A 22,361-nucleotide genomic window follows, 5' to 3' on the forward strand; every position below is an offset into this window, starting at 1 on the left:
AGAGAGAGGGGGACAGAGACCCAGAGAGAGGAGGATGGAGACCCAGAGAGGGGAACAGAAACCCATTGGGCACAGATAAAGACACAGGAGGAGAGACATGGACTTGGCTTTGAGTAAAAGGTCCGGAGAAGAAAGCCTAAGGTGCTCCGCACTCACCGAGGCGACCGTAGCCCACCACCCCGACCCTCTGGGGGACCCTGTCGAGGGCCATGCCTGGGATCTGACAGCAGATTCTGAGCTCTGGCTGATGCCTCCCTGCCCACCCCTCTCTCCACGGGAGGCCTGGGCAGCGGTGACCTTTGGACATTTGACCTTTGGGCCTCTCAGGAACCTTCCACTGAGCTGGGGGGTGGGTTTGCTGGGGTGAGGGTGGGTGAGGACACTTCCTGCCCTCTAGAGTGCCTTGAGTATGCTGGTTTGGGACTCAGGAGCCCTGCGTGGCCCCCACTCTATCCGGGCCACCTTCCCTTGCCTTGCACCCTCCTCCCTTCTAGTCGTGGAAAATTTCCTCTGCAGTCCCCCGCCCCCTTCGGGCCGGCCAGGTTGTCATAGAAACTGCATCCTGCTTGAGGTGGGGGTTGAGAGTGCTGGGAGGGAGCGGGAGGAGCCGCGGACAGGGGACTCTGGACGCTCAGCTTGTTCCTCTCTCTGGGTCTCTCCCTCCGCCTTGGCACGAGTGTGCTTCTTGTCCATTAAAAAAAAAAACAAAAAAACCTCAAACCCGTTGCCGCCAAGTAGATTCTGGCTCATGGTGAGCCCTGTGTGGGGATCGTGCACCTCCCCTTGTCTGCCCTGCGGTTCTCTCTAGGTCTCTACCTCGGATCTCTCTTCTCTTTGTCTCTCTTTCTAGCTGTCTCCAGCTCCCTGCCCCCGGCAAGTCTTCTCCTGGCCTGGTCTGCTGCAACTCTGTCCCCAGCCTGGACCTAGTCTGCCTCTTCTCCGCACCCTGCCTGGCTGGTCCTCAGGTGGCCTCAGCCCGGCCAGCTCCGCCGTCTCCCCAGCTTGTCTTAGCCATGCCCCTGCCTCAGTGGGCACCAGTCCTGCCCCGCCCCCTCCCCCGCATACCCCGCCCCCCGTCTTCCCCAGAACCTCCCTCCTTCTTCTCATTGTCCTTCAGTTCACCTTGACTTTTCACCTTTCACTCTCCCCTCCCCTTCCAAGATGCCACCAGCCACCCTACCCCCAGGTTACAGCCTCACCTCCATGCCCTTCCCTCCCCCCACCTGCCAGGGGCCAAGGAGAAGGTCCGAAGCCCGGGAGTTCCTGAGTGCTCGCCACAACGCGCCCTGCCCGGCCACTGCGCCTCTCAGTTGCCTGGCACGGAAATGGCGGAGGCTGCGGCAGCCCCGCGCCCTGCCCCCAACCGCCACCTGGTACCCGCTGCAGCGTTTCCATGGCAACCAGGATCCGCGCTCAAAGGGACCGAGAGGGAAAGAGAGCATGAAAGGGAGGCTAGGGGGCGGGGGGGCGCTCAGAGTCCCAAGTTGACAGGCAGCAGTGGCGGAAGCAGATAGTCCCGGACTGATAGGGCCCGAGACCCCAGACACCTCGCCGCCACGGGAGGCTGGCGGGGGCTGATAAGGGGAGATCGTGCTGTAAGAGCCCCAGTGGGGCGAGACAAGATGCTATGGGGGCAGGAACAGCCAGGGAAGAGGTGCGGGCGTGAGGACAGTGTCAGGGCTCCCCAGTTAGACGGGGCCCTTCCTGCCCACCTGCCCCCCCCCCCCCACGGTCGTCACTTGGCCTGGGCTGGTGTCCAGCAGTGTCTGCCCAGGCGAGGGGAGCAAGAGGGCCTGGAAGGGGTGCCTCCCTCTCGTGGGACACAGCTGTCAGGCTCTCGCGGGCTCTGGTCGCCCCTCTGTCCTCACCTGCCTCTCTAGTCAGGCAGCTCTCCCTCCCTCTCTTTCACTGTGTTGAGACGCGGGTACCTCGGTCTCCCCTAGACATCACACACTGCCTCCACCCAGCAGCTGCCTCTGGCAGAGGGCTCTGTCCCGTCTAGGCTGCAGTGTCCTCTCTCCCTGTCCCCTCTGCTCCCCAGGCCTGGACCCAGTCTCTCCTGCCTCTTCACTAAAAAATAAGGCACAAACGCAGTTTCCCTCATGCTCCTCGGGCCTCTGCTGCAGCCGGTGCACTCCCCCCATCCCCCCACAATTACGCCTTCTTCTGCCTCCACACCACCCTCTTTCTACCACAGCAGTGTCTTGAGTGGCTTTGGGGTCGAGGCCAGCACGCCCTGGTTCAAGGCCCCCTCAGTTTCCTCTGCGGTGAAGTGAAAACCGAAATAATCTAACCTGCTGCTGGGGAGTGATTCCGACTCATAGCAACCCATGTGTTACAACCCATGTGTTACAGAGCAGAATTGCTCCAGAGCGTTTTCTTGCTTGTAATGTTTACAAAGCCTTGGTGGCACAGTGGTTAAGCACTTGGCTGCTAACCAAAAGGTTGACAGTTTGAACCCATCAGGGGCTCTGAGGGAGAAAAGACCTGGCGATCTGCTCCTGTAAAGATTACAGGCTAGGAAACCCTATGGAGCAGTTCTACTCTGTCCTATAGGGTCGATACGAGTCGGAATTGATGGCACCCAACAACAATCTTTATGGAATCTGACCACCAGGCCTTTCTTCTGCAGCACAACTGGCTGGGTTGGAACAGCCAACTTTTCGGTTAGTAGCTGAGTGCAAACCATTTGAGCCACCCAGGGACATTTGTGAAGTGAGGGGGACACTAACTACCAGTGTTGCATGTGTTGGGGGAATGAGACCACTCTGGAGCTTCAGGTCCCTCCTGGACCCATGGACAGGGTGAAGAGGACTTCTTGACCCGGGGGTGGGTACCAATCCTACCCACCTTCCAGATGATGCTCCCTAGAACACTTGAAGTTTTCTGGCCTCTCACCTCAACCCCACCCCACCTTCATTTTGTTTTCCCTCTCTTCCGTGTTTTCATAACCCAAAAAAATATATATTTTTTACTTTTTCCATTTTTTTTTTAAAGTAATTACAGAGCAGGTAGTCGTTGACGCAAACCTCCCTTCAGTATCAAAAGAGTCTGTGGGGCGGCTTAGGGCAGGGGGGAGGGGGACGGGGTGGGGCTGCCCCCCCCAGCCAAGGGGGGCAGGGCCGGAGTGGAGCTTAGCGCTGGGGGACGGGGATCAGGGTGTTGGGGAGGCTCGGACGACGCGTTCTGTCTCTTCAGTTTCCAGGGCGGGGGGTGGGGGGGGGAGGGACAGGCGTCAAACTGCAAAAAAATGAACCGTAAAAGGAGGGTGGTTGGGGGGGCGAGGGGATAGGACACCCCCCCAAAAGCTCCTCTCTCCCCTGGAAGAAGGCGGAGGGCCGGGCAGGGTGGTGGGGAGAGCAAGGAGAAAAAACCCAGGGTTCTGGCCCTTCTCCTGAATCCTCAGTCACCGGGGACGCGCGGCTAGAAGGCCCACGGAGAACCCATTCCTGGAGGCGGCCCTGTCCTCGCCGCCCGGCCGCTAGGTGGAGTCCAGGAGCAGCTGGGGCTCACAGCCCGCCTTTCCCCACCTCCCCCACGGGTCCGGGAGGGCGGTTGGGGGACATGGAAGGGGTCCAGAGTCTGGCCCGTCCCCCGTGGCTGGGCGCAAGGCCCCTCGCGCCCGGCTTCAGATCTGCGTCTCTTGCACGTTCTCCTTGGAGCCGCTCTTGAACAGCAAAGGTTCGTGGATGGAGTTGAGGCCCGGCGGCCCCTTTCCCCCGCAGCCCCCGCCCCCGGGGTTGCTGCTGTAGTGCGCCTTGAAGGCGGCCGCCACGTAGTGGTGGTGGTTGAGGTGGTCGCGCTCCAGGGCGGGCAAGGCCAGGTGACTGTCCCCGCCCACACCGCCCCCGCCCGCCACAGCGGCGGCGGTGGCCACTGACACGGCCGAGGCGGCCGGCAGCTCGTCCTCCACGTTGATGATCTCCACGGTGCGCGTGGGACCGTGGTGCTTGTGGAGCTGGTGCTGCTTGCGCAGCTTGTAGAAGGCCACGAGCATCACGGCGGCCATGAAGGTGATGGCCACGAAGCAGCCGATGATGATCTTGGTGGTCTTCATGACGTCGTCCAGGTCCTTGAGGGCGTTTTCCGTCACGTCCGTGATGGGCACCGTGAACGCCTTCTCCGTGGGCCGCGAGGAGCGCGGCGCAGGCGCCGTGGTGGACGAGGCGGCACCGCCCCCTGCGTCCCCAGGCCGGCCCCCGCCCCACGCGCCGTCGGTTGTGGGCCCCGGCGGCTCCTTCTCCGTTCCGCGCGGCTGCAGCGACTCCTCGCCGGGCTGCGTCTCCAGGGTCTCCACGGTGACCGTGGTGAAGTAGGTGTAGCCGCCGCCGCCCCCGGGGCCTCCCCCCGCGCCGCCGCCCGCCGCCACGGGGTCCACGGCCGAGACATTGAGCGTGGCCGAGGCAGTGGTGTTGCCGGCTGAGTTCGTCACCATGCACGTGTACTGGCCTGTGTCCTGCACGGTGACGTTGGTGAAGTTGAGCGTGCCGTCGTGCAGCACCGAGATGCGCACGCGGTATGAGCCGTGCGTCATGAGCGTGCCGTTGGGCGTCAGCCAGTTGACGGAGGTCATAGAGGTGCCCGTGCGGCACTTGAGCTCGGCCGCCATGCCCTCGGTCACGTTCAGGTCCGTGGGCGGCTCCACGATGACCGGTGCGTAGCACGTGAAGTGCGACTGGTCCAGTTCGCCGATGTAGCGCCCCTTGAGGCCGGCGGGCGCGTGGCAGCGCGCGCAGCACGTAGTGTTGCTGGGCACAGTCTCCTTGAGCCACCAGCTCAGCCAGAGCACGTCGCAGTTACAGTGCCAGGGGTTGTGGTTGAGGTGCACGCGCTCAAGGCGGTGCAGGGGTGTGAAGAGGTCGTGGGGCAGCGACATCAGGTTGTTGTGCGACAGGTTGAGCTCCTCCAGCGACTTGAGGTCATCGAAGGCATTGCGCTCGATGGTGGCCACCTGGGCGTGCATCAGCCACAGCTTTCGAAGGCTGGTGAGGCCCTGGAAGGACCCTGGGCGGATCAGGTCCAGCCGGTTGCCAGACAGCTCGAGCTCCTCTAGGCGCACCAGGGCTGTCAGGTTGGGGATGTCCTTGAGGTTGCACATGCCCAGGTTGAGGTAGCGCAGGTTGACCAGGCCCTCGAAGGCCGCCTCCGAGATGTACTCCAACCGCTTCAGCTCACCCAGGTCGAGGCGCCGCAGCGAGGGCACGCGGTTGAAGGCGTACGAGGGGATGCTCTCGATGGGGTTGTTGCGCAGCCAGAGCTCGCGAAGCTTGGACAGGTACTCGAAGGCCTGCGTGGGCACCGTCGTCAGCTTGTTGTCGAACAGCTCCAGTGTGTTGAGGCTTGGCAGCCCGTTGAAGGCACCCACCTCTATCTTACGAACCAGGTTCTTGCTCAGCTGCAGGATTTCTAGGTGCCGAAGGTGTTTGAATGTGTCTGTCCGGATCACCTGGGGGGAGGGAGGGACACTGATCAGTACTGCTAATGCTGATAATAAGAATATCGACAAGTGTTGGTGAGGGTGCAGAGAAACTGGATCACTCACACTCTGCTGGTGGGGATAAATGACAGTACATCAGGCATAGAGTTGCCATATAACTTGACCATTCCACTCCTAGGTATTGACCAAAGAGATGTGAAAGTTATATGTCCATCTTTACTGTGGAACTGCAGCCCTAAGTGCAAACAACCCAAATGTCCATCAGCGAGGAAATGGACGAACAATCTGAGGTACCTCCATACAGTGGAATGAAAAGGAATGAACTATTGGTACACTCAGTAGTCACAACAATGGACTCAAACATACCAACAATCATACAATCATGAAGATGGCTCAGGGCTGGGCATCATTTTGTTCTGTTACACATAAGGCCACCACGAGTTGGAGACAGGTGGATGGCAACTGACAACAACAAGAACACTGATACATTCAATCTCATGGACATTATGTTGAGCAAAAGAAGCCAGGTACAAAAGACTACCTGTTATAGGATTCCATTCATAAGGGATTAGAACACCAGAGCAACTTGTTGCCTCTGAGTGTGTGTGGGATGCGCGAGGAAGACTGGGAAGGGGCATGAGGACACTTTCTGGAGTGATGGAAATGTTCTCTACTGGGATGGTGGTTACATGGCTATATGCAATCATCCAAATCCCCAAACTGTCCACTTAAAATGGGTGCACTTTATTATATGTAAATTAAGCCTCAATACAAAAGATGAAGACTAGCAATCCTAACAGCTAACATACTGAGCACTGTCTCAGTGCCAGACACAGTCCTGAGTGCTTTATGGGTCATAACTCCCTGCGAGATGGATATTATTACAAGTCCTTATTCAATCCCTGCTATCCTGAAATCCATAAAGCTCTGCAAACCAGAAGATTCCTCCTCACTTTGGCACCAATCCCATTTGGTGGCAAAACCTGATCAGAACTCCTGTGAAGCTATTTAAAGCATTTATTGATCCCACTCATGTGACTATTCAAGCATTTCATTCTAGAAATATTCCCACATTTGATTAGGGTGTAAGACCCTCTGGGGTGTTACGAACTATATGGTACATATAACCTTTGTAATATCAAAATCCACCATCTGTCTGTCAGTTTGTCGTACTGTGGTGGCTTGCATGTTGCTGTGATGCTGGAAGCTATGCCACCAGTATTTCAAATACCAGCAGGGTCATCCATGATGGACAGGTTTCAGTGGAGCTTCTAGACTCAGACTAGGAAGAAAGGCCTGGCGATCTACTTCCAGAAATCAGCCAATGAAAATCAGCCTATGGATCACAACAGAACATTGTCCAGTAGAGTGCTGGAAGATGAGCCCTCTAGGTTGGAAGGCAGTCAAAATACACAGTGGCTGCAGCAATGCACCTGAGTGTACCAGTGATGGTGAAGATGGCGCAGGACTGATCAGCGTTTTGTCCTGTTGAACATGGGGTCGCCACGAGTGGGAGATGACTCGACAGCAACTAACAACAACAACTGATGGGGAAAGTTAGGCTCAGAGAGCCAAAGTCACTTGTTCAAGTCTACAGGGCAAGTAACTGGCTTTGAACCTAGCTCTATTTCCTTAGAGAGCTAATGCTTTTAATCACACAATGTTCTGTTCTGTTATACATGGGGTCACCATGAGTTGGCGCCAACTCAATGGCAACCAACAACAGCAACAACATCAACATCAGAATGCCAAGCACACCTGGCCTCAAGTGTCTCACAGGAGGGATTATGAATAATCTCCATCTTAGTGTGAGGAAACTGAGACACAGAGAGGTGCAGTGACTTGCCCAAGCTCACACAGCGGGGGAGAAGCGGGGAGACTTGGGATTTGGACTCAGGCTGTATAGAGTCAAGGCTCTGAACTCCTGAACTTGTGGCTGGGGCTGGAAGACCCCAGAAGGGACATTGCTGGACCTGGGAGGGGTGTGGGAAGCAGGATTTTATAGGCTCTTCCTCTTGTGATGACCATGCCTATCAAACTGGGCGCAGAAGGCCACGCAGCCATCAGCTCGTATTTTTGAAGCCTAGTTAATGACACGGGAATTCTTAGGCTACAATACCCATTGCCGTGGAGTGGATTCCAACTCATAGCGGTCCTAGAGGACAGAGTAGAACTGCCCCATAGGGTTTTCAGGGCTGTAAATCTTTATGGAAGCAGACTGCCACATCTTTCTCCCACAGAGCAGCTGGTGGGTTCAAGCTGTCCACTTTTTGGTTAGCAGCCAAGCACTTAATCACTGCTACAATACTGAGGGGGAAATGGAGAACTCCAAACAGCATACAGTGTGATCGCAACTTCACGAAAATAACAAAGATGATGAAGAGCTGGGTATCCGTGTATATACACCAAAAAACAAACAAAAAAACAAACAAAAAAAAAAACTGGAAGGAAATATTCCAAGACTTAGTAGTAAACTCCAAGGGTTGAGGATTGTGGGCAATTTTTATTCTTTTGTTATTTTTTTCTTTGATGGACAGAAATTACGTTTATAAGAAGCAGGGACAAAAACAACTTAGAAAGTTTTTTAAAAAGACTATACTTAAACAGAACAACCAGAACGGAAATACTGAGAATGTTCACACATTGTGAAGAATGTAACCAATGTCACTGAACAACTTGTGTAGAAATGGTTGAATGGGAACCTAAACTGCTGTGTAAACCTTCACTGAAAACACGATAAAATATTATTTTTTTTAAAAAAAGACTGTACCTGACAATGTCACTGAATTTTGCATGTAGAACTGGAATTGGTGTATGTTTTTGCTGTGTATATTCTCAACAACAACAACAACACAATAAAATAAATTATTAAAAAAAAAAAAGACTATACTTGATGCACACCAGTGTTCACTGCAGCACTTTTCACAATCGCCTAAAGGTGGCAACAACCCAAGTGTCTATCAGCTGATGATGGATACACAAAATGTGTTCTATACACCCAACGGAATACCACTCAGCCATAAAGAGCAATGAAGTCCTGATGCCTCCCACGACGTGGATGAACCTTGAAAACATTACGCTGAGCGAAAGAAGCCAGTCACAAAAGGACAGATATTCTATGATCTCACTTAAATGAAATCTCTAGAATAGGCAAGTGTATAAAGACCACAGTTCATTAGTGATTACCAAGGGCGGGTGGAAGGAGCCCTGGTGGCACAGTGGTTATACACTTGGCTGCTAACCAAATGGTCAGCGGTTCAAACCCACCACCTACTCCATGGGAGAAAGATCTGGCAGTCTGCTTCCATAAATATTACAGGCTCGGAAACCCTATGGGGCAGTTCTGCTCGGTCCTATAGGGTCACTATGAGTCGGAATTGACTCGATGGCAATGGGATAGGGTCGGGTGGGAGGGGGAAAGGGGACTCATTGCTTAGGGGGCACTGAACTTCTGTTAAAACTCAAACCAAACCCACTGCCATTGAGTCGATTCCGACTCATAGTCACCTTATAGGACAAAGTAGAACTGCCTCATAGGGTTTCCAAGGAGCGCCTGGAGGATTTGAACTGCCAGCCTTTTGGTTAGCAGTCATAGCTCTTAACCACTGTGCCACCAGCGTTTCCAACTTCTGTTAAGGGTGATGGAAAAACTTAGAAATGGATAGTGGTGATAGTCGAACAACATGATGAGCATAATGTCACTGAATGGTACACGTGAAGACTGTTGAAATGGCAAACGTTTTGTTAAATATACATTTACCACACACACAAAAAACAGGATGGACTGATGAGAGGAGGGCGGGGTGGCGAGATGGAGAGGTATGTGGTAAAGCAAATAGAGCAAAATGTTAATTCTAGGGCCTATGCCGTGTGTATGCGTGCATTCACGGTACAATTCCTCCAATTTTTCTGCACGTTTGAAAATTTTCATAATAAAATGTTGGGGGAGATGGTGGAAAATATATCAGTAAACTAACATACATCTAAAAAAGAGTGGAAGAGGGAGGCGGGAGAGTTGTAGAAAGAGATGTGACAATGGAAACAGCGTCAGAGAGAGGCCACGCTGCTGGCTTTGGTGACAGAGGAGGGGAACCACAAGCCAAGGAATGCAGGCGGCCTCTGGAAGCTGGAAAAGGCAAGGGAACAGATTCTCTCTTAGAGCCCCCACAAAAGAATGCAGCCCTGTCAACACCTCAGTTTTACCCAGTGAGCTACAGAACGGTAAGATAATAAATTTGTTTTGTTTTAAACCAAAGAAAAAGGCGATACCTGAGAGGCACCCAGCAGAAGGAACAGTAATATTCTTAGCCCAGTAATAATCATAAAATAATAACAACTGTTATTGATACCAGCGTTGTCCAATAGAAATATCACCTGAGCCAAGTAGGTAATCTTAAAATTTCTAGTAGCCATATTAAAACAAAACACCAGGTGAAATCAATTTTAATAATTTATTTAGTCCTATGTATACAAAATATTTTATCAACATGTAATCAAAATAAAAAATTATTAGTGAGCTATTTTACAATCTTTTTCATACTAAGTCTTCAAATTCCAGTGGGTGCATGTTTTACGCCCACAGTGCTTCTCCACTAGGACTCACTGCAGCTCAAGTTCTCAGCAGCCATGTGCGGGGAGCGGCTGCCTGTGGGACTGCTCGCGTTTATATACAGTGCTTTCTCGCGCCTCCTTTATGAACACAGTTGCATCTTATCCTCCCAGCAGCCCTCCGGAGAAGGGACTACTATTGCCCCATTTTCAAGAGGAGGAAGCGGAGGCCCCCAGAGAGTGTGACACGGGCAAGTCCTGTGGCAGAGCTGGTCCCAGAGCATCGCTGTTCCCATTTGACAGATGGGGACACTGAGGCTGTGGAGGTGGCACATCCGACGGGAGCAGCCTTCAGAGTCATCTCCTGCTCGCAGGCTGCAGTTCTGTCACTTGAAGGGCAGATGGTGAAAGCTACTTCAGGAAGATGAAAAGGGGTTGAGGTGGCCGGCGCTCAGTGCAGTGCTGGCCCTCATCACGGTGTTGTTATTACTGTTATTATTGGCTTTGAGTGACCAGTGCTGCGTCAGTGGAATGAGGGCCTGACCCTTCTATCCCAAGGCAGTGGCACACTGCCACCTGTGAGGGGCAGCTCTTGGGTGGCAGCTGTCTTATTGCAGGTCCCCGATGAAGGGCAGGGGCATTAGTATGAAACCCCCAGGACCTGCCCCCACCTTGTCGGTCCCCAGGTCCTGTCCTCTGACTGTCTGCTCCATCCCCCTCTCACCTAGACACAGACACACTACTCATGGCAACCCCATATGACAGAGTAGAACTGCTTCACAGGATTTTGTAGGCTGTAATCTTTACGGGAGCAGATCGCCAGGTCCTTTCTCCTGCAGAGGGGCTGGTGGTTTGAAATGCTGACCTTTTGGTTAGCAGCCACAAGCTTAACTGCTGCACCACCAGGGCTCTTTGACACGGCCCCAGAGGGTCTTTATACATCCCCTGCTCACTTGTCGCTCTCCTGCTCACAACCCTCCCAGGGCTCCCTGTCCTTCCCAGCACATTGTTCCATCCCATACTGAGCTGGACACAGGACACGATGACAGTGAGGTCCCGTATAGGACATGGCCCTGCCCTCGAGCAGCTCCTTGGCTGGCCTAACCTCCCCCTTCCTCTTCCACTGGTCCCCTCCCACAGCCCCCATTCTAGCAATTTCCTGAACACAGCAAACACGAGCTTGCTCTAGGTCTTCGCACTGGCTGATCCTCCCACCAGGAACACCCTTCCGACTTTTTTTTCTGGCCACCTCCCATCTGCCCTTCAATGCCCGGCCCCAGTGTCACCTGCTCTGGAGGGTGTCCAGGCCCCAGCCATCCTGCCCGTGCTGGTCAGGGCCCCCTCCTCTGGGCTCCTACAGCCTGGCGTGAGCTCATCTGTGCCGGGCTGTCTGCGTCTGTCCCACCCACCACAGGGAGGGTCTGGGTCTCCACCACAGGGCCTGCAGCATAGCAGCACCTCATAGGATTTTGGGTTGGTTTGTTGCTTCTTGTAATGAAGTACATTTTAAAGTAGTCTCTCTCAGAATCTCCAGTCTCAGTAGCCCTTCCCTGCATGGCAACTGGTCTTCCCCAAGAAACTTAAACCCGAAGCACCTTGCCTGATGAAGGAGTCTTTGTGGCCTTTTCCAGGTAAAAGGGACAGACTAGGAGATACATTTGGGCCCTTAAAATTTTGGAATTCTCAGGTCACTTTGAATGGTTTACAGGGACTACTTTCTCTCCCTCTCTCCCTTCCACCCATGTATCCATCTTTCTTTCCATCCATCCTTCCAACCTACTTTCCCTCCCTTTCTCCTCCCTCCCTCCATTGTTCCCTCCTTCCTTCCTTCTTTCCTCCTTCCTTCCTTCTTCCCTCCTTCCTTCCTTCTTCCCTCCTTCCTTCCTTCTTCCCTCCGTCCGTCGGTCTGTCCACCCACATACTCAACCGTCCATCTGCCTATTCTCCCTCCCTCCCTCTCACTTAATAAACATTCACTGAAGTCTCCTGTGTGCCAGGCCCTCAGCTGGGTACCACATTAGATATAACAACAGATAAAGCAGGCTTTTCATATAACTTTTTCCCCCTGATGATCAAAATAATATATGCTCATTTTGGGAAAAAGAAAAGAAAAATCAGCCAACATCTTTCTACCCAGAGTTAACTCATGTTAACAATTTTGTACATATTCTTTCAGTCCTTTTTTTCCCCCTATGCATCTGATGTAGGGATATATTTTTTCATCATCTTTTATATTTTTTTACAAAATTGTGATGACACCATGTATTCTACTGGGCCCTGCGTTTCCCCTTAATAATATATCAGAAGCATTCCCCCATATCATTAAATATGCTTCCAAAACATGATTTTAATGTCTGTATAGAATTCTGCTTCAGATGAAATCAACAGGGTCAACTTTATTTTCTTCAACACTGTTCTGCCTTTTCTCCTTCCTACAGGGAACATGGCTAATTGGAGAGCTGAAGGAAGGAGGAGGTGAGTCGTGTCTGTGGGAGCTGGTGAATGAGCAGCCTGCAGGTTGACACGCAGGAGACACTCGGGGACTTGACTTTAGGGGAGGAGAGGAGGAATGGGTGGGAGCAGGCAGTGGGTCCGTGAGGGTTGGGGGTCCTCGACTTGTGTCCCTGCACCCCGCCAGGGGGCAGTGGGCATCTCCTATCCTAGGAGGTCTGAGGAAGCCTGGCCCGCCCAGGGCTGAAGCTCTGGAGACCCAACCCCACCCCCCGGCCCCTGAGAACATCAGGAAAGGACCCAGGCCAGCATCCCCCCAACAACCAGCGCCCCAGTGCGCTCTGTCTACGCTTATCCCAACAACCGCAGTAACAAAAAGCTTCCTGATCAAAGAAGTCTGGGAACTCACAATGAGAGTTACAGGTTCTGTTAAGTCTAGGTTTCCCAAACAATACCCTACAGAACCCTCCTCATGGAATGCTTTTATTGTCCCTGAGAAATGCGGGTATGCGTGAAACAGGCTGTGTTGCTGTGGCTATTGATAACAATAATAATAACAACAGGAGGAGGGGGTTGAAGTCATTGCTAATCACTAGGGAGAGAATGAGGGAGACTAAAAGGTCAGACTTGAGAGTTGGACAGAGAAGTTGAGAACAAGGTGTCCAGGTGCTGGCAGGAGCTCCCTCAAAGTTGCCCCCTCGCCCTGTCTCAGTCACACTTAGGCGGTCCTGGGGCCTCCCCAGGTCCCTCTGACAACAAACACATCTGCAAGCTGCGTGTTGTTGTTAGTTGCTGTCGGGTTGTTGAATCCCACTGATAGTGACCCCATGTGTGCAGGGTAGAACTGGGTTTTCAAGGCTGTGACCTTTCGGAAGCAGATCACCAGGCCTTTCTTCTGAGGCACCTCTGGGTGGACTCAAACTGCCAATCTTCTGGCTAGCAGTCGAGCACTTAACTGTGTGTGACACCCAGGAACTCTGAGAGTGACCCAGCACCCACAGTCACACAGCCGTGGTCTCGTAGTGACAGACGTTTCTGCACGCTCGATTCCTTCGGCAGGGACGGAATCTAGGTACACAATACCCAGTCACACATACAGTAGCATTCACGCAATCCCATACACACACAAGCCACACACAATCCCCCATGCATAGAGTCTCAGGCACACAATTACAACTATTGTTAAGTGCCGTCCAGTCCATTCCGACTCATGGTGACCTCTTGTGCAAAGTAGAACTGCTCCAGAGGGTTTTCAGAGCTGTGACCTTTCAGAAGCAGATTGCCCAGGCCTGTCTTCTGAGGCGTCTCTGGGTGGGTCTGAATTGCCAACCTTCGGCTAACTGTTTGCGCCATCCAGGGACTGCTTAAGGACCCACTATGTGCCTCTCAGCTGCTCCTCCATCTTCCTAGGGACCTGTTCTCAGTGAGACCCCACCATCCCATCTCCCCGGTCAAAAGCCAGAGAGCCGGCCTGCAGCCTGAATCCCCCCACCCTCACTGCCTCCCTGTGGAGTCAGCCAGCAAGTCCTGATGTTTCCATCCCTTTTTTACTTCTCTGCCGCCATAGCACCAGCTCGGGCCCTGTCCTCTCCCCCTGGGCCCTCCCTCCAGCCTCAAGTCTCTTTCTCCCCTCAAGTCCATCTCCAGGTTCTTGCTACACCCAGAGCTGACTCTGCCTTACCCTGTTCTAGATCCCTCCATGGCTCCCCAGTGCCCTCGGAGGAAATTGAGCCTGGCGTTTGAAGCCTTCCCTGCCTGGTCTGGGGTCTGCTTTCCCCTCTTGCTTAGCCCTCATTTTAGCCGGTATCAGTTCTTGGAACCCACCAGGTACTCTACCTTTGCATATGCTGTTCCCTCTGTTCAGGATGCCCTTCCCTTTTCATCCACCTGGAAAACTCCTGTTCATCCTCTTGAACCCAGCCCAAGGAGCCCTTATTCACCCATTGTTTATTTACTGAGTGCCTGCCAAGGCACTGGGGATAAAGTGGTTTTGAAGGAGCAAGTGTGAGGAGGGTCATTCCTTTCCTCATCTGTGGAAGGGCATCACGCTGTCAACCTCACAGTTTTGATGATTCAGGATAATTGATGGGACTCACTTGGCACCCAGTAGGTGCTCCTGAGTACTAGTGATAAATGCCAAGTTCTGGGCTGGGTGATTTGCACCCCTCATCTCATCTTTTCCTCCACCACCCCTGCCAAGAAAAACCCAAACCTGCTGCCGTCCCATTGATTCCAGCTCATGGCAACTCCATGTGTGACAGTAGAACTGCCCCATAGGGTTTTCTGGGCTGTAATCTTTACGAAAGCAGATCTCCAGGCCTTTCTTCTGTGGCGCCACTGGGTGGGTTTGAACTTATTGGTAAGTAGTCGAGCACAAAACCATTTGCGCCACCCAGGTGTTACGAGGCATATTTTTCAGAGAAGGGAACAGCTCAGCAGGTCATGTGCTCCAGGTCATGTGCCAAGGAAGCACCAGGCCAGGCTTTGAACCTGCACAGGCATCCTCCACCCTCACTCTCTTGCCTCAGCTCCAGCTCTGCAAGGTCCATCACTCCACAGGGCTGCCCACCGGGATGGGGTGGAGCTGGGACTCCAGCCCAGAGTGTCTGTTTTCCAAGTCCCTCAGCTTCCCCTGGGGCCTCTGGATGGAGCAGAGCCTGCAGGCTGCTCCCTGCTCGGCCTCAGCGAGCTTTGCCCCAGTTGAGATAGGAAGGGCATGTGTGAAGGGAGATGAGGGGGCACTTTCAAAGGGGGTGGGGGTCCTCCTGCCAATCACTTTAATAATGTACTCGAGAACGAAGCAGGCTGGGGGTGTTGCTGCAAAGGGAAGCCGGGTTTAATTAGAAGATGTGTGGTAGGGTTGCTTTAAATAGTGAGTCCCTTTGTTTCTAACAGAATTCCAGTCTGTTCTCCCCTCACCCTCCTCCTCTTTTCTGCATGGTGCCTGTGGAGCAGCAGAGTGGGTAAGAGTCTGGGCTCATTTGAATCCTGGCTTTGTTGCTAATCAGCTGTGTGATCTTAGGCAAGCGTCCTCACCTTTCTGAACCCACTTTCCACAAATAACATGAAGTTATTTGTGAGTGTTGGATGAGGCAGTGAATATGAAGTGCTTGGGACGTGGCAAGCACGAAATGATATGTACTGGTACTCACTGGGTTACAATATATTTAAGCTACGATGAACTGCACTTACGACCATCCTTTTTTTTTTTTTTTTACATCTTATCATTAGTAATATGTACTACATAGTGTTGCAGCTCATAATTTGCTGATGTTAGCATTCTCATGTCAACCCCCAAAGACAAATAAAGATCAGATTTATAAAGATACTGATAATAAAAGGCAATGATAATATGATAATAAAAACTAAAAAAAAAAAAAAAAAAAAAGAGGTATTCGACTTACATCAGAATCGACTTACTATGGAGCACTGTCGTAAGTCGGGGACTACGTGCATTTTTAAATCACTGACTCGGCTGGTAATGATCATTAGCGGCTGTCCCATCTCTGGGCTCCTCATCTCTTCCCTAGCATCTTTCCTCTATATTGGCTGTCAGTATGATCTAAAATGCAGCTCAGACCCCACCACATCCATGCTCACAGTCCTCCTGTGGCTCCCTATCACCTTGGACCTGGTGTTGGAGGCCCTGCAGGACCTGCCTCACTGCCCTCTCCTCTACTCCAGCCCTGGGGAGACTCATGAGGTTCCCTACACTCATCAGGCTCAGTCCACCTCTCTGCCTTTGCACAGGCTGAACCCTCTGCCTGGAATGCCATTGTCTCTGTACTCACCAGCAAATTCTGACTGCCCTCCCCTGGGAGGCCCGCTCTGAGCCCCTGCCCTTCACCTGTCACACACTTTCTCCTTATTAGACCCTGTTACACTGGGTTGTAATTTGGTTTAAATGTCTGCCTCCTTGTCTAGACAGTGAGTCCTTATGACCAGAGACTGTCTGAATGATTTCTGCATTTCTGGCACCCAGTGCAAGGTCTAGTTTATGGCAGCCTTCAGCCAAGGTCTGTTGAGTAAATGGACTAGGAAAGACGTGGAGAACACCCCAGCCGTGTCGGCCAATGTGCAATGTCAGCATATCGAAACCCTCAGTGATAGAACTTGGGAGCTGAAAGTGCTCTGGTTTTTGTTTCTGATTCCAACTTATTTTGCTTTTTGCCTTAAAGTCTATGTGTCTGATACTACTAAAGCTATGCTAGCTTTTCTTTTGGCTAGTGTTGGCCATCTTTTTTAGTTTCAGGCTTTCTGTCCTTATGCTTTAGATGTGTCTTTTGGATTTTGTATTTAATTCACTTTGAAAAATCTCTGTCTTTTAGCTGGAAGTTTAGTCTATTTATATTTATTGTAATTACTAATATATGTGGAATTATTTCTACCATATCATTTGGTGCTTTCTGTTCATCCTGATTTTTATAGCCTGTTCTTTCCCCTTTCCTGACATCTTTTGGATCGACTGAGTTTCTTCTTATTCCATTCCCTCCCTTTAATATTTTAGAATTTGTGTATTTTCTCCTATTTTAGTGGTTAACTCTAAAATTTAACATGCATACCTACAGACCAAAGCCAGCCGATTTCTCTCCTGTCATCCTGAACAATACAAAGTTGATCCCATTGCTGACTAACACAAAGTGCCATCCTGGGCAGCTTCCTAATAAAGGAAAAGGGGAACTGGTATTTGTTAAGTGCCTATTATGTACCAGACCCTGTGCTAAACACTCTGGGGGCATGGTCTCATTTAATCCGTGTGGAAATCTTGCCACGTGGGTGTTACCAGCCACATGCCCTGCTTCCCCTCATATCTTACAGTTTACAGCAGAGGAAGCAGAGGTTCAGTGAGGCAAAGCCACTTGCCCTCCATCTCACTGCTCCAAAGCAACAAAACCGGGATTAGAAGCCTGCGTGTCTTAAGTCCAAACATGAAGTTTCCACCACTCCTGGCTGCCCATAAACCAAGAAGGCTGTCTGTATGTGGGTGTCCCTGTGTTTTCTGTGCTGCCGAGCCTGGTCTCATACACTAACTCGTGTGGATGTGCTCATTCAACAGACATTCCTGAGCACCTGCTATGTGCTGAGCATCATGCCAGGCTCTGGGATCCAGCTGTGGAAAAGGGAGAGGCAGCTCTGTCCACCCAGACCCCACCCTCGAGTGGGGAAGAAAGAAGAGAGACATTAATTATGCAAATGATCAGGTAAATGGCTATGGTGTAAGCAGATCAAGGCAGGGAGGACACACTGCCCCAGCTGCAGGGGAGAGGCAGGCTTGGGGCCCCTCCACAGCATAGTTTGAAACCCCCCAAAGAGCCCCCTCTGACAACTTGCACGAGGCCATCTGCAGGGCCACAGATACAGAGCGGGATAGGCTACGTGGGGCTTGTTCTTGGAGCAGGTAAATGGCTCTGCCTTGGGGGCCCTCTCTGGGGTCCACAGCACCCTGACCTCTTTGGCTTGATGGGATGCTGACATTCTTCCCTGCTGCAGAGAAACTAGGCCTGTGGGTTCTGCTTGGAAGGTGCCATGCAAGGACTATTCATTCAGACAAGGGGTCCTGAGGGTTCCCTGGGGTCTTGCCTAACTGCTTATGTCCCCAAATCCCCTCATTCCTTCAGTCCACATTTCCTGACCACCGCCCCTACCCAGGTCCCTGGATGGCGCAAACAGTTTGCACTAAACTACTAACCTAAAGGTTGGCCGTGTGAACCTAGCCAGTGGCACTGTGGAAGAAAGGCCTGGTTATCTGCTTCCATAAAGATCATGGCTAAGAAAACCCTATGGAGCAGTTCTGCTCTGTAACACATGGGGTCGCCATGAGTCAAGTTGGTTTTTTGGTTTGGTTTACCCCTACTCACGACAGGCTCTGTGCCAGGTCTTAAGGACACAGACAGAAATCAGGTGAGGCCAGGTGGCCCCTGCCCTGGAGGAGCCCACACTGACTGCCTCCCATTCCCCACGGGGGCCTCCTCCCCCATCTTCATCCTACCACTTGGCCTATTTCAGGGACTTTCCACTTCAGTTTACCTACCGGTAAACATGATTAAAGCTTAAAAAACAAAACAAAATCCACTGTGTTCTGTTGGGTTTTTAAGAAAATAAACTGTCACAAAATCCTCTATTAAAAATTTAATCGTGGTAGGAACATGATTAAGTGAATTGTTCATCTTAACACTATTAAGATAAATTGTTTTTGTACGTTCTGAATGTAATGAACCGATAACAAAAGTTTAGTAAGCTTACTGTTGAGTGTTTTCTGTGTTAATTTTTTTACATTTACGATTTAAACATTTTTATTTTTCCTATGAAACGTTTTTATGATGCCTTCTCATATTTCTTCCTTTTCCCTGGGATAAGGGGCTTGCACCTCCCTCTTCGACAAGGATGCTCCAACCTCCAGATGTGACAATCAGCATCGCGGCCCTGAGCCCAGCAGACTAGGGAGACAGAGTGGGCTCCTGACTCGCAAGCTGAGCTGCTCGGGCCAGATTCTCCCTCCTGGGGCCTCAGTCTCCCCTTTCTGTAAAGTGGGGACGGTAGTGCTGACCTGGCACTGAGGTTTAAGCGAGAACAGGCAAGTAACATGGCCACGCAGCCCAGCATCAGGTGCAGAGGGGGCGCCCAGGAAGCAGTGGTCTCCTCCTTCAGTAAATTCCCATCATCACTGTTTTGGTCAATATTACCTCACTCCTCCCCCTCAAAACAAATCCTAAACTTGTCCCTACTAGGATACTCCAGACCCATGCCAGGCACCGACCTCTAGTCACTGGGGTGCCTGCAGGGTCCATGACATGCCCTGAAGAGCCACCCTGGGGCAAGGCAGCTGAGCTAATGTCTCAGCCTCTACTGGTGTCACTGCCACAGGTGGGGGTGTCCCCGGTCCACAACCCGTCCTGTCACGGGGATGTGAGGGGCTCTAGCCAGAGCCCAGTGGCCCCCATGTCCACCCGAGAGGAGAAAGCCCAAACCCCATGGGCCCCTGCGACCTCACAGCCTTGCTGGTCACAGCCCTCACCACTTCGTCTAGACGCCTGCTTCAGACAGACCTGTCCTCTCTCTGCCCCCTGACTCCCATACTCGGGCTCTTCCTTTGTGCTGGTGGTCAGGGCTCAAGTGCCAGACAGGAGAGTCCTGACCCCACCTCCACCCTGGTGGGCCTCTCTGACTCTGGGTCCATCCTAGCCCTCTTGGGGCTGCTTCCCCATCTATAAACTGGGAGGATAGGCTCTGCCTCCTAGGACTGGGGTGAGGAGGAAACGCCTTTCCACGTGTCAGGGCTCAGCGCAGTGCTGGCCACTGTCCCTGCCTGCTCACTGTGTCTAGAGCAGTACCTGGCACACAGGAGGTGCTCAAGAATTGTATCAGGGAAATGAGTGGGTTCTGAAGGAGGCCTAGGAGGGGCCAGGCCGACTGGAGAGCAAAAGGCAGAGCAGGGCGTGGGTTCATGAGCTACAACCTTTCTCTGTGGCTTCCTCTCGGGGCTGTTTTCTTTTCTATGAAGTGGGGGTGGGGCGCAGTTGTGGGGAGCGCACCGTGACGTCCGTAACACACGTGGAAGTGGGCCTGGCACGCATGGTGACTGGTTACTAAAGGACAGGAAGGGAAGGGCGGCCGCACCTGGCGCCCAGTAGAGGGCGCTCCTGAGTCTAGTGCGGCTGGAGAGCACGTGGCGCCCCGGGGCTGAGGGCGGCAGGGCAGCTTTAAAGCCGAAGGACCACATGGTGACTCTGGCTGGGATATGGGAGGCGGACTGAGACGGGGGAGCCAGGAGAAAGCAGGGGCGAGGGTCCCGGCGAGAAAGGACAAGGCCTGAGCTGGGATGGATGGGCCGTGGGGATACAGAGGGAGCTGGAACTCGAGTTACAGTTCTGTAATAGAATCAGCGGGGCTTAGGGCCTGGATGGTACCAGTAAGGAACTATCAGGAGTAGCGTTTAAGAAATCAAGTTCTAGTGGTTACCAGGGGCTTCGGCGGGGCGGGGTGGGGGTGGGGTGTTGGGAGTTACTTATTCATGGGTGTGGAGTTTCTGTTGGGGATGATGAAGTGTTTTGAAACTTAAACATAGTGGTGATGGTCGCACAACATTGTGAATATACTATAAGCCACCTAATTGTATACTTAAAAATGGTTAAAATGGCAAGTTTTATGCTATGTCATTTTTACCACAGTGAAAAGAGTTAGGAAAAAAAAAAATGAAGTTCTGCATCCAGCCTGCTGGGGTTAAATCCCAGTTCCACTTACTAACTGTGGAATCCTGGATGAGAACGTTACTTGCTCTGTGCCGCCATTTCCTCATCTGTAAAATGGGGATAATAAATAGTATCTACTCACAGGGTAAAGAGCCCTGGTAGCAAAAACAGTTAGGTGCGCAGCTGCTAACCAAAAGCTTGGCAGTTTGAACCCACCTGGCAGGTCCACAGGCGATCTGGTCCCGTAAATATTAACCAAAACCAGACCCACTGCCCCCTAGTCCATTCTGACTCCTAGCGACACTTCAGGACGGAGTAGAACTGCCCCATAGAGTTTCCAAGGCTGTAATCTTTTTTTTTTTTTTAATTGTACTTTAGATGACGGTTTACAGAACAAGCTTCTCATTAAACAGTACACATATTGTTTTCTGACATTGGTTACCAACTCCATGACATGTCAACATTCTCCCTGCTTGACCTTGGGTTCCCTATTACCAGCTTTCCTGTCCTGTCCTGCCTTCTAGTCCTTGCCCCTGAGCTGGTGTCCCCCTTTAGTTTTGTTTTGTTTTATCGGCCTGTCTAAACTTTGGCTGAAGGGTAAACCTCAGGAGTGACTTCATTACTGGGCTAAGAGGGTGTCCAGGGGCCATATTCTCAGGGTTTCTCTAGTCTCTGTCAGGCCAGTAGGTCTGGTCTTTTTTTGTGAGTTAGAATTTTGTTTTACATTTTTCTCCAGCTCTGTCTGGGAGCTTCTATTGTAATCCCTGTTAGAGCAGTCAGTGGTGGTAGCCGGGCACCATCTAGTTGTGCTGGACTCAGTCTGGTGGAGGCTGTGGTAGTTGTGGTCCATTAGTCCTTTGGACTAATCTTCCCCTTGTGTCTTTAGTTTTCTTCATTGTGCTCCAAGGCTGTAATCTTTATGGGAGCAGACTGCCACATCTTTCTCCCGCCAAGCGGCTGCTGGGTTCAAACCACCGACCTTTCGGTTGGCAGCCAAGCACTTAACCACTGCGCCACCAGGGCTTCTTTCCATAAAGACTTCAGCCTAGAAAATGCTGAGGCAGTTCTGCTCTGTCACATGGGGTCGCTGTAGGTTGGAATCGACTCTGCGGCACCTATGGACAACTCACAGCGTAGTTATGAGGGTGACATTCACTACCATGGAAGGGGCTTGGAGCAGCGCTGGGGGCCGGCACACATCCCTTCTACCTGCCGGCCTCTGTGTGGAGGAGTCACTGTCTCTGTTTTCTGGATGAGGAGGTGGGCTCAGAGAGGTGACGAGGCCTCTGTAGCCTGGAAGGGACTGGTCAGATGGGCATGTTGTGAACTGAGGGTGAGAATGGGGGTGTCATGGATTGAACTGTGTCCCCCCAAAAGATATATTGAAGTCCTAACCCTCCTGGTACCTGAGAACGTGACCTTGTTTAGAAGTAAGGTCTTTGAAGACATTGCCAGTTAAGTTAATATGAGGTCCTCCTGGGGTAGGGTGGGTCCTAACCCCATCTTAGTGGTATCCTTACGTTGTTAGCTGCTGTCGAGTCGATTCCGACTCATGGCAACCCCACATGTGCAGAGTACTTAGGGTTTTCAAGGCTGTGATCTTTCAGAAGCAGATCGCCAGGCCTGTCTTACCAGGTGCCTCTGGGTGCGTTCGAACTGTAGTTGAGTGCTTAACTGTTTGCACCACCCAGGGCCTCCTGGTGTCCTTATAAAAGAGGAGAAGGGCACAGAGGGAC

General features: G+C 52.0%; 2 protein-coding genes across 2 annotated transcripts in view; both read right to left on the reverse strand.

Moving 5' to 3' along the window:
• The window catches only part of ASPDH (aspartate dehydrogenase domain containing), a 3,302-nt gene extending 3,091 nt beyond the window's left edge, over positions 1 to 211 (reverse strand). The window contains exon 1 of the mRNA XM_004381709.2: positions 157 to 211. Coding sequence (XP_004381766.1) covers positions 157 to 211 — 55 coding nt within the window. The remainder of the gene's footprint in view (positions 1 to 156) is intronic.
• A 2,732-nt stretch (positions 212 to 2,943) lies between these two features.
• Positions 2,944 to 22,361, reverse strand: part of LRRC4B (leucine rich repeat containing 4B) — a 53,087-nt gene continuing 33,669 nt past the window's right edge. The window contains exon 3 of the mRNA XM_004381710.1: positions 2,944 to 5,446. Within this exon, the coding sequence (XP_004381767.1) occupies positions 3,629 to 5,446 (1,818 nt within the window). The 3' untranslated portion in view covers positions 2,944 to 3,628. The remainder of the gene's footprint in view (positions 5,447 to 22,361) is intronic.

This window comes from Trichechus manatus, unplaced genomic scaffold, assembly GCF_000243295.1.
Source record: "Trichechus manatus latirostris isolate Lorelei unplaced genomic scaffold, TriManLat1.0 scaffold00087, whole genome shotgun sequence".
Taxonomy (NCBI): Eukaryota; Metazoa; Chordata; class Mammalia; order Sirenia; family Trichechidae; genus Trichechus; species Trichechus manatus.